We start from the raw sequence: 14,917 nt of genomic DNA on the forward strand, positions 1-14,917 counted from the left end.
CTTTTGTATAATTCTCAATGCAGAGGCCTTGAATATATGAGAAATAATTGGCATTTGAAACACTGAAAAGTATGAATATGAACAAAATGTTTCAAGGACTGAAAAAAGGGTGTGGTTAATTCCGTCTTAACATCTAGGGGGATGGTAAATGCTTCACTAGGAGATGACTTTTCAGATGAATCTTGAAAAGCAAGTAGGAATTTCCAGGTACAAGATAACAGGGTGAAGGATGGAGGAAAATGAGAGGAAAGGATTCTGTACTCAGAAAACAAGCATTTGCAGACTCATACCAAGTGCGGCGTGCGCTGGCAATGACAGCTGTCCACAGTGGTCACTTGTGTGGGATTAAGAGAGTGGGGATTAGGGATGGGAGTGCAGCCTGAGTTCAAAGGGATGAGCACGCTCCAAGTGTCAACCTGCGGTCTTGAGATTTTATTTATGGGGTGTGGGAAGTCAGGGATGTTTTTTAAAGTACAATATTGACATGATTTATCTTGAATGTGTTACTTAGGAAAAATATAGTTCTTTCATCTCTGTAGAGATTAACTTGGAAGACAGAAACACAGGTTGGGGGGAGGACACACTGAGGAGGTTGCTGAAAATATAAAAGGTACGAAGGATGAAGCATCCAGTTTGAAGAGTGACAGATCAGAGAGCCACAGATGGTGGACATACAGAGCTTGCAGTTTGTGAATCTGCTATCTTGCCAATGCAGACAAGACTTTGCCAGACATTTTTTTCTGGCTAGAAAGCTGACTGCTTCACCCACGTGCTCACTTCCTACTTATTCTTCAACACACAGAGCCCTGTCACTTTGGGGAGGAAGCATTCTTTGGCAAACCACACATTCCTCACCCTTAGTCTATATGAGGGACTCCTGGTCCTCTGTGTTCTCTTAGCCCTTCTGCACACCCTAGTAGTACATGCATTCTACAGTATGTGTCTCTGCTAATCTTTTGTTTTATCTGAAGCTGTCAGCATCTTGAGGAAGGTATCTGTGAGTTGTCTTGTGGTATCTCTTTTTAGTACCAAGCACTGTAAGCAGCAGTAGAAGTTCACTGAATTAATAAATAAAGAAGGACTGACAAAGTAATTGTGGCAAATAGGAGACAGCAGATTGTTAATATAACTGGAATTATTACTTTTGAATCTTTCTAGCTTTGACTGCTTTTTTACTGTTTTGCCTCATAATTGGAGATAATGCTTTCCTTAATGATTAAGTGTACAAATGGATTGTTAATTTTTACTTAATAAAACACATATTGTGTTTTAAGTACCACATCATCAAAAACTTGATATAGATTCAGCTTTGAAAATTTAATTAAATATTGTCTCATAAAAGCTGTTTAAAAATTACTCTATATAATGTAACTATGTTATAAGAGAGCTCACACTGAAATAGTGCTAAAGATTTTCAGTCAATTGAAGTATAAAGGAGAACAAAATGAAAATTTAAGACGATAATTCATTATTTTATGATCGGATTAAAATTATAGAAAAATTCACATTTTGCAATCAATTAGCATATACATCATATTCCACACATTTCAGCTTATATTCTTTAATGCTTTAATATATCAAATTATGACAGGATATTCAATTCATTGCTTTTTCTTACCTAAATATGGTTACTCTTGTGAACTTTATCCAAAGAGGGCCAGTTGTGCCCTTGTGAATAAGCCCTTGGCTAGCGTAAGTTAGCATCAGTTCTCCATGGGTGTTTTTACAGTAACGGAAATGCAGTGAGCACCATCATCACTGTTTCCTACATCTCTCCGTACTACCCAGCTAAACACCATCAAGGTCAATTTAATAATCTCTATGTTCTCCCAATAATTAAACAAGAGGGCAGTGGTGCTGGGAGCCTCGCGGGCGCGGCACCCCGCCCGCTCAGCCCCTGCGCTGGCGCAACCACCTCGCTCCCTCTGCTCCTCTTCCCTTCGCTCGCACCAGGGCTGATCAGCTGCCCGAAGAACAGATTGCTGGGTTCAAGGAAGCTTTCTCCCTATTTGACAAAGATGGCGAGGGCAGCATCACAGCAAAGGAACTCGGAACTGTCATGAGGTCACTGGGTCAGAAGCCAACAGAAGCCGAGGTGCAGGATTTGATCAATGATGGGATGCTGACGGAAATGCCACCATTGCCTTCCCATAATTTCTGACTATGATGGCTAGAAAAATGAAAGATACAGACAGTGAAGAAGAAATCCACGAGGCGTCCTGAGTCTTTGACAAGGATGGCAGCGGTTAGGTCAGCGCGGCGGAGCTACGTCACGTCATGACCAACTTAGGAGAAAAACTAACAGGTGAAGAAGTAGATGAAATGATCAGAGAAGCAGATATTGATGGAGATGGGCAAGTCAACTATGAAGAATTTGTACAGATGATGACTGCAAAATGAAGGCCTACTTTCAACTCCTTTCCCCCCTTCTAGAAGAACCAAATTGAATCTTTTACTTACCTCTTGCAAAAAAAAAAAAAAAAAAAAAGTTCATTTACTCATTCTGTTTCTATATAGCAAAACTGAATGTCAAAAGTACCTTCTGTCCACACACACAAAATGTGCATTTATTGGTTGGTGGTCCTGTCCCCTAAAGATCAAGCTACACATCAGTTTTGGTATATAAATACTTGTATTACCTTAATGATAAGGAAGCACCTAGTGGACTCCTTGCAGTTCCATTTGCTCATGATTAATACACTGTTTGAGCTGGCCAGTTTTTCTTGCATGCAGCTTCATAATTGAGCACAGTCAGGCATTTGTATTAAAAATGAAAAATGAAAAAACAAATTTAAAACTTCTTTAAAAAAAAGATATTATAGACTATATGTAACTAAAGTGTGGACAATGAAATATAGTCACCCCCGGTTTTGGAGGGAGAATAAACTGTTAGTGTTTTAGAAAATGTGGCACTATATAACAAAATATCTACGAAGTCTTTTGGGGGGCTGTGGAGATAAATAGGCTAAGCATAGAGGATTTTTAGAGCAATGAAAATACTCTGTATGATAGTGTAAGGTAGATATATGTAATTATATATTTGCCCAAACCCACACAATATATGACATCAAGAGTGAATTCTAATGTAAACTGTGGACTTTAAGTGATTACGATATAACAATGTAGGTTTATCCTTGATAAAAAATTATACATTCTAGTGAGTCATGTTGATAATGGAGGAGGCTGTGCACCTCTGGCAGCAGGGTGCTTATGGGAAATGTCTGTACCTCCTTTTACTTTTATTATCAACCTGAAACGGCTCTAAAAAATACACTGTTAAAAAAATTATTGCTGGAATTATTTTTCATAATGCCAGAGCCTAGAACATGTGTTTGCCTTCCCATCTACCCAGAGTAACACTGCAGTGACTTAGAGTGAAGTAACTTAAGAGCTATGTAGCCATACTGAAAAGATGAAAAAAAGAAAACAAGAAAAAAAACAAAAAAGTCCTCTGCAGAGGAGAGACTGAGTTATTGTAAGAGAGGGAGCACATGATATCATTTTAACATTTAAACCTAAATAGATGAAAACTTCAAGTCAAAAATGACACTGAAGAAAGTTTCAGAGAAGATGGGGCTTGTTTTTTTTTTCAAGTGTGCATTCATTCCAAGATTAGAAAACCTTGTTGGCTTCAGTACCAAATACAGATATGTGGGATCTAGTCACTTCTCATCACCTGCACTGCAAAAGCCCTGGTCTGAATCACCACCTCTGTCTGGAGGACTGCAGTAAACAGGTCCCCTGCTTTGCCTGCCAAGCCCCAAGAGTCAGTTCTCAAGACAGTTGTAGTGCAAGACTTAAAGCCAGATCATGTTCTTTCTCTGTCAAAAGCAGGTGCATTCCTACTTCTCTAGAACCAGAAGCCACATTCCTTGAGTGACCTCTGAGGCCCTAAGGGATCAACATGACCCTTCTTTATGACCTCCTCACCTACAACTCTCCTCCTTGCTTCAGCCCCTCTGGCCATCGGCCTTCTTCTTCTTCTTCTTCTTTTTTAAATATTTTATTTATTTATTTGACAGAGAGAGACATAGCGACAGAGGCAACACAAGCAGGGGGAGCAGGAGAGGGAGAAGCAGGCTTCCTGCTGAGCAGGGAACCCGATGTGGGGCTCAATCCCAGGGCCCTGGGATCATGACCTGAGCTGAAGGCCGACGCTTAACGACTGAGCCACCCAGGCGCCCCGCCACCAGCCTTCTATTATATTCATATAGGCTCAGGACCCTCGGACTCCTGTTGTGTGTGAATTGACGCTTTGGTTGGCCCATACTGCTTTTCCCATAGATGCTTACGTGTTTAACACTCTTGCTGCTTCAATGTCTGCCTAAATCTTACTGTCTCAGTGAGGTCTACCCTAACTTCGAGATTTAACAGAGAGAACTTCATGCTTTGTTAACCTCCACAAATGCCATTATGCTGCTTAACTTCTTTCTTAGTTATCTTAAACTGTTAACATACTAAATGATACATTTATTTATTATGTTTTGTCTCTTTTTTTTTTTTTGGTCTCTCTTTTCTTAATGTACTGTAACCTCCATAATGATAAGGATATTAGTCTGCTATATTCAATAGCGAGAATCCCAGAATCTAGAACATTCTTTAGTACATAAGGGGTGTGTTATAAATAACAGTCAAGTCAGTCAGTGGTTAAAGACTAACTTAAGCCTTTAGATTAACAACAACAACACTCCTGTTTCTCTGCAGCTGTCCCCAGCTTTGGGTAGGAGCCACTGCTGGGCTCTGGCTTCCTGTGGGCTGGAGGGTGAGGTGGCGGAGGCAGCAGCCCCAGAACCTGGCGTCTCGAAGTCCACTGCCCCCACCTGGTGCCCCTCTGCCTGCCTGCTATACCCTGAGCCTGCAGCTTCTCGCCTCAGCATCCTGCCACCACTGTGGCCCAGCGATGGGCCCGATGTAAGCCATCATCATGTATGTGGTGGTGGGAGACGGAGCTGTAGGTAAAACTTGCCTACTCATTAGTTACATAGCCAGTGCATTTCCTAGGGAATATATCCCCACTCTCTTTGACAGCTATTCTGCCAATGTTATGGTAGATGAAAAACCAGTGAATCCGGGTTTACAAGCTACAGCTGGACAAGAAGATTATGACAGATTTTGTCCCTTATCCTATCTGCATATGGATGTATTCTTAATTTGCTTTTCTTTTATGTGTCCTGTATCATTTGAAAATGTTTGAGCAAAGCAGTACCCTAAAGTGTGACACCACTTTTCCAACACCCCTGTCATCCTGGTTCAGACTAAACTTGATCTCATAGACCACAGAGACACGATTGAGAAACGGAAGGAGAAGAGGCTGACTCCCACCACCTACCCACAGGCTTTGGCCATGGTTAAGGAGATCGATGCTACAAAATACTTGCAGTGCTCCCCACTCAGTAAGGCCTCGACAGTGTTTGATGTAGCTCTCCCAGTGGTTCTGTGCCCTCCTCCAGTCAAGACGAGGAAGAGAAAATGCCTACTGGTCTGTCCTCCTCAGAATCTTTGTAGACTTTGCTCAAAAATGGTGAAGCCCTACACTCAGTGCCAAGTTTTTGTTACAGATTATTTTTTTCATAAAACCATTTTGAACCAGTCAGTAATATTTAAGTTTTATTTGTTTAAAGTGTAAGACTTCAAACTTTCACATTAAATTAAAATTTTGTCCTAAAATGGCAAGCTTTCTTAAAGCCTTATTTTTCTAAAGCCCCTATTGTTGCTCAGATTAAGAGTTGCCAAATTACCTTAATAACAACGTTGCATTGTTGTACTGAGAACACTAAGCACTAAACCATTAAAGACCTTTGTCTTTAAGAAGAGACTGCTGCTTCCCAAGTTTGGCAATGCAGATACTTCTTAACTAGTTTCGGATACAAGAGCAGCACAGTCTCCTTTATGAAATGTTGCCATCTAACCCTGCATAATTTATCAACCCTTGTCCATTCCCTAACACTGTACTGTATGTCAAAATGGAATGAGTGTAATGACTCAACTCTTTGAATCAATCTTTTTTATTTGATTTTGTAGTGAGACTTAAAAAAAAAACAACACAGCAACAACCACAACAACAACAAAACTGCATATTCACTTTTGCTGAGATTTTGAATAGACCTCTTACTCCCCTGTCCTTCTAATGAAGTATCTGCTCTAGCTGTGGGCTGACTGGGGTGGGATGTGTGCAGCACCTGTAATGATCAAAGAATGAAGACAGTATTTTGACAAAATCTGGAGGTTAATTTGCACTACGTTGTACATGTCATAATTAAGCTGAGTAAAAGTGTCATGGGTAAAATTTTAAAAGGTTAATTTCTGTCAAGTGCAGTAAATGATGAAGAAAGGTTGGTATTATCACTGTCTTTAAGCTTTTCCTTTTTCTTAGACCTGACTGCCATCCCTCCTGAAACTGGGCATTTAATTCATCTTTGAGGTGGTCATTCTGTGAGGGTTCTATAAGTCTGTGCTCCGTGCTAATGCAGTTCTGTACAGCTTACTCACTGGCAAGAATACAAGGTTGGACCTTTCAACCGCTAGAACAAATTTTTTTTAATTGACAGCTGCAGAATTCTCGAGTGGTTTTACATTGATCTTTTGCTACTGCAATTAGCAGTATGTTTTGATGTATGACTTAATAAATTCTTGAGTCATAAAAAAATGCTAAGCAGAATGAGTTAAAGAAAACGATGAAAAGAGATCCATGGATCATAGTGAAATTAAATAATATCTAAGGATAAGCAAAAATTTCTACAAAGTTTCCTGATAAAGTTTTTATAAAAAATAGGATCATTTTGGCTCCAGATTTGTCTTCAACAATATGAGTCTTCAGGAGGCATTCAATCTTTGCCCTCAAGGTTCTGAGTCAAAATACATTTGAATTTAGACTTATATACTTAGACAGTATTCATATATGAATGCAAAATAAAGGTATTGAAGATTCATAGGCTGAGGAAAGTTTTTCTCTCACCAAACTATTCTGAAATATTAGTCAAAGGTATACATTACCAAAATGAAACTGAAATATAAGAATGATCATAATTGTGATTCAGAAAATAGCAAGTCACAACTAGAATGCAACAAAAAGCAAAGCAAAACAGAGAGGGAAGCGATGGACCTCCATAGCCATTGGCTCAATTCAGCATGCGAAAGAGGTGATTGTATGATAAAGCAAATGAAAAAACCTTAACGTTATAATTAAAAATATATGTAAATTTTGTCAATGGAAAGGCATTTAAAAATCTAAGAGATAACCAAGACATATAGAAAATATTGAAAATATGGAGCAAAATCATGACACAATTTTGAGCTTTCACAGGTGTTTTAAAAAAGCACACCCATCTGCTCTTCATACCTGCACTGGTCTCTTTCAGATTTCATAAATACAGTCATATGAAATTATATACTATTTTTATTGATGTAATTGCATTACCCTGTTCAGTAGAAAGGTGTATTTAAATTTTCATAATATTGGGGATGCTATTTATACTGTTTTTAATTTATATAATCAGCACTTATACAAGCACACTAAACATACTTAGAGATGAGATAGTCCATTTTCTAAATTAAAGCATTATGAAATGGATATATCTGTCTTATATCTGAGTGGTAGAGAGGGAGATAGAGTCTGTGTACAGATGATGATGTTTTCATTCTTTTATAGTAGTGCAGAGTCAACATGTTTATTTATTTATTACTTAAGGCTAACTATGTTAAGTTAAAGTTGTACACTATAAACCCTAAAGCAACCACTAAAAGAAAAAAAATGCTATTAGCCAATAAGCCAACAAAGGTGATAAAATCTGAATCATAAAAAAGAAAAATAATCAGAGAAATAATCAGAGAATCAGACATAAAGGGAAAGGGGAACTTATGGGAAAGGTAAGAAACAAAGAGAAAGCTGATAGAATGAAACTTCATCATATTAAAAACTATATTAAAGATAAATGATCTAAATCCCCCCATCAGAAGGCAGAAATTGTCAGATTGGATAAAAAGACAAGAATTGACTACATGCTTCCTACAAGAAAGCAACTTTAAGTAAAAAAAAAAAAAAAAAAAAAAATTAGGGGGCGCCTGGGTGGCTCAGTTGGTTAAGCGGCCAGCTCTTGATTTCGGCTCAGGTCATGATCTCAACCCCTAGCTGGGCTCCACACTCAGCAGGGAGTCTGCTTGAGGATTCTCTCTTCCTCCCCCTGTTCATTCTCTGTCTCTTTCTCTCTCTCAAATAAATAAATCTTAAAAAAATTAGGTTGCATGTAAAAATATGAAAAACTATACTGTATTTACAGTAGTTACAAGAGAGCTGGGTAGCTATGTTAATATCAAAGTAAATTTCAGATCAAAGATTATGACCAGAAGAAAAAAGTCATCTCATAATATTTAAGGGGTCAATTTAGCAAACAGACAAAGGAATCCTAAGCATTTATGCATCCAATGACAAATGTTCAACATATATGTTACAAAATGAATAATAGTCTTTTTACAAATGCTGCTGGAACAAGAGAGTATTGGAAAAAAGTGAACTTCAATCCAGTCATCACATTATATATGCAAAAGCACTCAAAGTGGAAAACACACCTAAATATAAAATCTAAAACTATACAATTTCTGTATTAAAACGTAGGATACAATCCTTATAAACCTTGGGATTAAGCAAAGATTTCTTAGATTTGATAACAAAAGCCCAATCCATAAGACACAAATTGATAAAATGAAGTTCATTAAAACTAATAGCTTCTGCTTTTTGAAATGTAATGTTTAGAGAATTAAAAGTCAAACCAGAGACTGGAGAAACATTTGCAAATCATATATATGGTAAAATGCTTGTTTTAAGGATATATAAGGAACTCTCAAAATATAATAAGTACATAATCCAATAAAAATGGGTAAAAATATTCAGATGGCAAATAAATACATGTCAAGATGCTTAATATCTCCCAAAGAATACAAGAACACTAATTCAAAGGGATACATGCACCCCTGTGTTTATAGCAGCATTATTTGTAATAGCCAAGATATGGAGGCAGCCCAAGTGTCCATTGATTTATGAATAGATAAAGAAGATGAATAGATAAAGAAGATGTGTGTGTGTGTGTGTGTATGGTTGGATGGGGTGGTATATTATTCACCCATAAAAAAGAATGAAATCTTGCCATTTGCAACAACATGGATGGAGCTAGAGAGTATAATGCCAATTGAAATAAATCATAGAAAGATGAATACCATATAATTTCACTCATATGTAGAATTTAAGAAACAAATGAGAAAAGGGAAAAAAGAGAGACAAAGCAAGAAACAGACTCTTAATTATAGGGAACAATCTGATCATTTTTCTTTAAGATTTTTTTATTTATTTGTATGAGAGAGAGAGAGCACAAGCAGGGGGAGCTGCAGGCAGAGGGAGAATCAGGCTCTCCACTGAGCAGGGAGCCCGATGCAGGACTCGATCCCAGGACCCTGAGATCATGACCTGAGCCTAAGGGAGACGCTTAACCAACTGAGCCACCAAGGCATCCTGGAGAACAATCAGATGATTACCGGAAGGGAGGTGGGTAGGTGGATGGGTGAAATAGGTGATGGGGATTCAAGGGGGGCACTTGTGGTGATGAACACCTGGTGATGTATGGAAGTGTTGAATCACGATATTGTACACCAGAAACTAATATAACACTATAGGTTAACTAACTGGAATCAAAATAAAGGCTTAAAAAAAAAGATGCTTAATATCATTAGTCATCAGAGAAATGTAAATTAAAACCACAATAAACAGTATACCTATTCCAAAGGCAAATATTATAAAGATTGGCTATATCTAATGTCAATGAGGTTGATTGCTGTGTGAATGTAAAATGGACAGTTTGAAAAGTGGTTTATCATTTTATTTATTGGTTTTTTTAATTAAACACATACCTACCATATATGAAGCCATTCCACTGCTAGTGGACATTAAGGCATGTAAGCATATGTGAAAGGACACGAATGTGTCTTATACATGAATGTGCATAGCAGTTTTCTTTGTAATAGCCCAAACTGGAAACAATCCATGTATCGACTGACAGATGAATATGCTGTCAAAATACACAGTGGTGTATGTATATATAATGGCATAATACTCAGGATTAAAAATAGAAATATTGGGCACCTGGGTGGCTCAGTCGTTAGGCGTCTGCCTTCAGCTCAGGTCATGATCCCAGGGTCCTGGGATCGAGCCCCACATCGGGCTCCCTACTCGGCGGGAAGCCTGCTTCTCCCTCTCCCACTCCCCCTGCTTGTGTTCCTGCTCTCGCTGTCTCTCTCTCTGTCAAATAAATAAATAAAATCTTTAAAAAAATAGAAATATTAATACATGTAGCAACATGGCTAAATCTTAATTATGCTGAGTGATTGAAAGCAGTCAAAAAGCATACATACTGTATGATTCCATTTATATGGACATTTAAACTCATGAACAGTGACTGAAGGTGGTTTTGTGGTTGCCTAAGGATGGGGTGAGGATGAGCAGGAGTAGGGAATAGAAAGGGATTATTGCTATGTTAAAGATATTGATTCTGTATATTCTGCTTTCTGATTCAAATAATAAAACATTGTGCTAATGGCCATTATATAGAATATTGCCACCTTTGCGTATAGCTGTAATTAGCCCTCATCTTACTATACTAACTGGGCATCTTAAGTTAATTATCATTGTGCTTTGGATATAGTCTCAGTCTTGCAAAAAACCTACATAATTTTAAAATGTTCGGGAAATACCTCGTGTTTTCTTTCTTTTTCATATCTCTTTCCACTCTTGTCAGTATCTGCACTGAGCAAATTGCCTAGGAACTCCCACTATCAGGGAGACAAGTCAGGGCTTGATCCCAGGACCCTGAGATCATGACCTCAGCTGAAATCAAGAGCTCAACAGACTGAGCCACACAGGCACCCCATGGAAAAGCAGGTTTATCTGGTGATATAAACTCACTGAACAGCTCACTTTTAATACAAAGTTAATAGAATGCATCTAAGTTTTATAACTTTGGATCAAGAGTCACAAATAAAAAATGTAAAGTTTTGATGATAATTACCAAAGAAGCTAAAAAGAGAAAGGGTTAACAGTTAAAATGAAATATATGTCTAGCATCTGAAAAATATGTTAATGTTAATTGTGTTCATTTCTAGTTTGTGGCATTCAGATGATTTCATTGACTTTTTAAAACACTTTGTGTATTTCTATGTTTTTGCAATTTATAGCCAGGAAAAAATGATAAAATTATTAAACTTAAATTTGTTCAGTCTTATAAAAAACTATACTTTCAGGTCTCAAAATTATAGGATTTTCTAAGAAATTACTGCCTCACATTTTATAATCTGTTCTCATTTGTCTGGTTTGATCTGTGGTGGTATTAAAAGAATACAAAAATCATGTACTGGGGGAAACAGGTTTATCAATAATAATTATAATTCACTGTCTCAGATGTGGAAACAATAGTGTATATGCATTTTGTAGATACCAAAGAAAGAGAAAAATCTAATGCTGAAAAACAATTATTGTGACCAGGGGTAAATCAAGAGTAGCTTCACTAAGAATGTGAAAATATACTTGTGTTTGAAAAAAAGAAAGGAATTTCTTTATCTGAGGAAGGGAAGAAGAATATTCAGAAAGCATGCTGCATAAATAAATTTATTTTTTTAATTTAATTTAATTTTATTGTTATGTTAGTCACCATAAAATACATCATTAGTTTTTGATGTAATGATCCATGATTCATTGTTTTCGTATAACACCCAGTGCTCCACGCAGTACGTGCCCTCCTTAATACCCATCACCGGGCTAACCAATCCCCCCACCCCCTTCCCGTCTATAACCCTCAGTTTGTTTCTCGGAGTCCGTAGTCTCTCATGGTTCATCTCTCCCTCCGATTCCCCCCCTTTCATTTTTCCCTTCCTTCTCCTAATGTCCTCCATGCTATTCCTTATGTTCCACAAATAAGTGAAGCCATATGATAATTGACTTTCTCTGCTTGACTTATTTCACTCAGCATATTCTCCTCCAGTCCCATCCATGTTGATGCAAATGGTGGGTATTCACCCTTTCTGATGGCTGAGTAATATTCCATTGTATATATGGACCACATCTTCTCTATCCATTCATCTGTTGAAGGGCATCTCAGCTCTTTCCACAGCATAAATAAATTTAAAACAGAATTCACAGCTTAGGGGGATGGATATTTGTTAATTACTAGGTTACTGAGGTAATTCTTCCCTTATTTTGAAAATAGAGTATTATTCACTTTTTAAATTCAGATTTAATTGCCTGCTGGAAAGAAATCTAGGTCATGTGCCTTAGCCAAAACCTATAGGAGGAACACAGTGAGTTACTACTGCACGCCTAAATGAGTATACTACAGGCTAAAATAGTATATATATTAGCTAAATTAAAAAAGAAAATCTGTCCTTACCAACTGTTGATATAAAGGAAGTAGACTCTTAAACACTGCTGGTGGAAGTGTAAAACCATACAACCACTAATGTTGGCTAATTGATCATAATAAAAAATATATATAGGAATAAAAAAACAAAAACAGACTTTAAAAATATTAGACCACATTCTTAAATATTTGCTTCATGAAAATCTATGCAATTCTCTCTTCCCTAATAATCATGAATGGGGAATTGATGTATTTCTGTGCTGTTTATAGTGTTTTATATTTTAGCCATACACAAATCATTTATGCTCTGAATGTTAAAATTTATACATAAATGGTTACCCATTCCACAGCATAGTTTGTGGAAAAGATCTCCTATGTGTGGCAGTATTTATTTAAAAAGCCTCAATAATCTAAAAATATTATTTGAATAATGAACTTTATCAAGAATCAAAACAATTAAAATATTCTAGCATCTGGCCAAATGTAAATAATGAGTGACCTCGTATTTCAAAAGTAACAATTATTGAGTAATCTTAAAACCCATGAGGAATTCTTAATCACAGGAAACAAACTGAGTGTTGCTGGAGTGGGGGGTGGGGTGGGAGGGATGGGGTGACTGGGTGATGGACACTGGGGAGGGTGTGTGCTCTGGTAAGCGCTGTGAATTGTGCAAGACTGTTGAATTTCAGATCTGTACCTCTGAAACAAATAATGCAATATATGTTAAGAAAAAAAAAAAGAAGAAGAAGAAGAAGGTAGCGGGAGGGGAAGAATGAAGCGGGGGAAATCGGAGGGGTAGACGAACCATGAGAGACAATAGACTCTGAAAAACAAACTGAGGGTTCTAGAGGGGAGGGGGGTGGGAGGATGGGTTGGCCTGGTGGTGGGTATTGAGGAGGGCACATTCTGCATGGAGCACTGGATGTTGTGCACAAACAATGAATCATGGAACACTTCATCTAAAACTAATGATGTAATGTATGGGGATTAACATAAGAATAAATAAAATTTAAAAAAAAGAAAAAAAAAAACCCATAAGCCTTGACCGAGTGAATTAAAAATACCATAGCAAAGTGACTTCTTTAGTCTCAAAGGAATGGAAAGGGCTCTGCCCTCAATGTACCAGAGAACCCATTCTAGAGAAACAAAAATTAGAATTCAACCCAGATGTGCCAACATTTGTTTGCCTGTTTTCTGGGGAAGAATAAATGTTAAAGAAAAAAATGCAATTAATAGAAAATTGTGCAAGATAGGGGTGCCTGGGTGTCTCGGTTGAGTGTCTACCTTCAGCTCAGCTCATGATCCCAGGATCCTGGGATGGAACCACACATCGGGCTCCCTGCCCAGCAGGGAGCCTGCTTCTCCCTCTCCCTCTGCTGCTCCCTTGCTCTGCTCTCATTCTCTCTCTCTCTCTGTCAAATAAATAAATTAAATCTTAAAAAAGAAAAAGAAAAAAGAAAATTGTGCAAGAAAAAAGAAAATTGTGCACCAAGAGATATTCTTTTTTGCTTAGAATTGCAATAGTTTTACTGATTGGTATTATTTATTACTTTAAACTATTTTCCAGTGTTTAAAAATATATGAATGTACCACATTTTCCTCCCAATTTTATGACCCATATCAAACTGTAAAATTTGTGTTTAACCCAAACCCTGTTTTAGTAACAAGTTATATAGCATTAGTAGTATTTGTAAAAGTAACTTGCTTGAATATTATGCACAAGCAAGATTGTGTGTTCTGAATAATAGACTTCTTATTCATTAATAAACAAATATATTTAGTAGCAAAAATAATATATTATATTCATTCCAAATAATGTTGAATCTGAGTTAGTGTTAGTAGTTTTAATCAGTTTCAAACTGATTTTTTTCAATACATATAGTCATGTGTAAACAATACATATGATTGTATAAAAGGAAGGGGAAAGGAGAAAAAAAAAAGTTTTGCTTCCATAGGCTAGTGACCATGGATTCATATTTGAATTTATTATTAACCCACAGAGTAATTTTTATCTCCTTTCCTTTATGCCTGCAGGTTTCTGATAATCTCATATTGCTTGTCTTTAAGGTCAGCTATTACAAATTAGTCTTTAAATATATCCTGAAATTCAAAATAATATTTAATATGTGCTTAGCAAGATGTAGTTTTAATAAAAATGTTTATCATTAATCAATTACTAAACTACATAATCAACCTAAAGTTATCTTAATGCCCAGGACTATGCAGCTTGCTGGCTTAAGTATTATCCTGTAATTCGAAATGCAGGAGAGATAAGAATAATTCTTATCAGTTCTAAAAACATTGTTGTGTTGATGTATACAACATGGCCCATTTATGTTTTTCAATATTAAGACAATGCACTATATAAAACCAGTTTAAGAATCTGAATTCATTCTATTGGCCTAAAATCAGTACACCTTAAGTTTACTACTTTTAGCAGTAGGGATAAGACTAATATAAAGCAAGCTATGCAAATTTTTATTTTTCTGTGACTTCCTGGGTCATTACTCTGATCTACCTGT

The 14,917-nt window shown here is 36.9% G+C and overlaps 1 protein-coding gene and 1 pseudogene across 1 annotated transcript; both read left to right on the forward strand.

Moving 5' to 3' along the window:
- The first annotated feature begins 2,044 nt into the window (after positions 1–2,044).
- LOC118018231 lies at positions 2,045–2,605 on the forward strand (annotated as a pseudogene).
- A 2,001-nt stretch (positions 2,606–4,606) lies between these two features.
- On the forward strand, positions 4,607–5,626 carry LOC118018155 (ras-related C3 botulinum toxin substrate 1-like). Its single transcript, XM_035016614.1, is given in 1 exon segment — positions 4,607–5,626. A coding segment is annotated over 1 exon segment (702 nt). The 5' UTR covers positions 4,607–4,924.
- The last annotated feature ends 9,291 nt before the right edge of the window (positions 5,627–14,917 follow it).

This window comes from Mirounga leonina, unplaced genomic scaffold, assembly GCF_011800145.1.
Source record: "Mirounga leonina isolate KUSES-001 unplaced genomic scaffold, KU_Mleo_1.0 Mir_170, whole genome shotgun sequence".
NCBI classification, from domain to species: Eukaryota; Metazoa; Chordata; class Mammalia; order Carnivora; family Phocidae; genus Mirounga; species Mirounga leonina.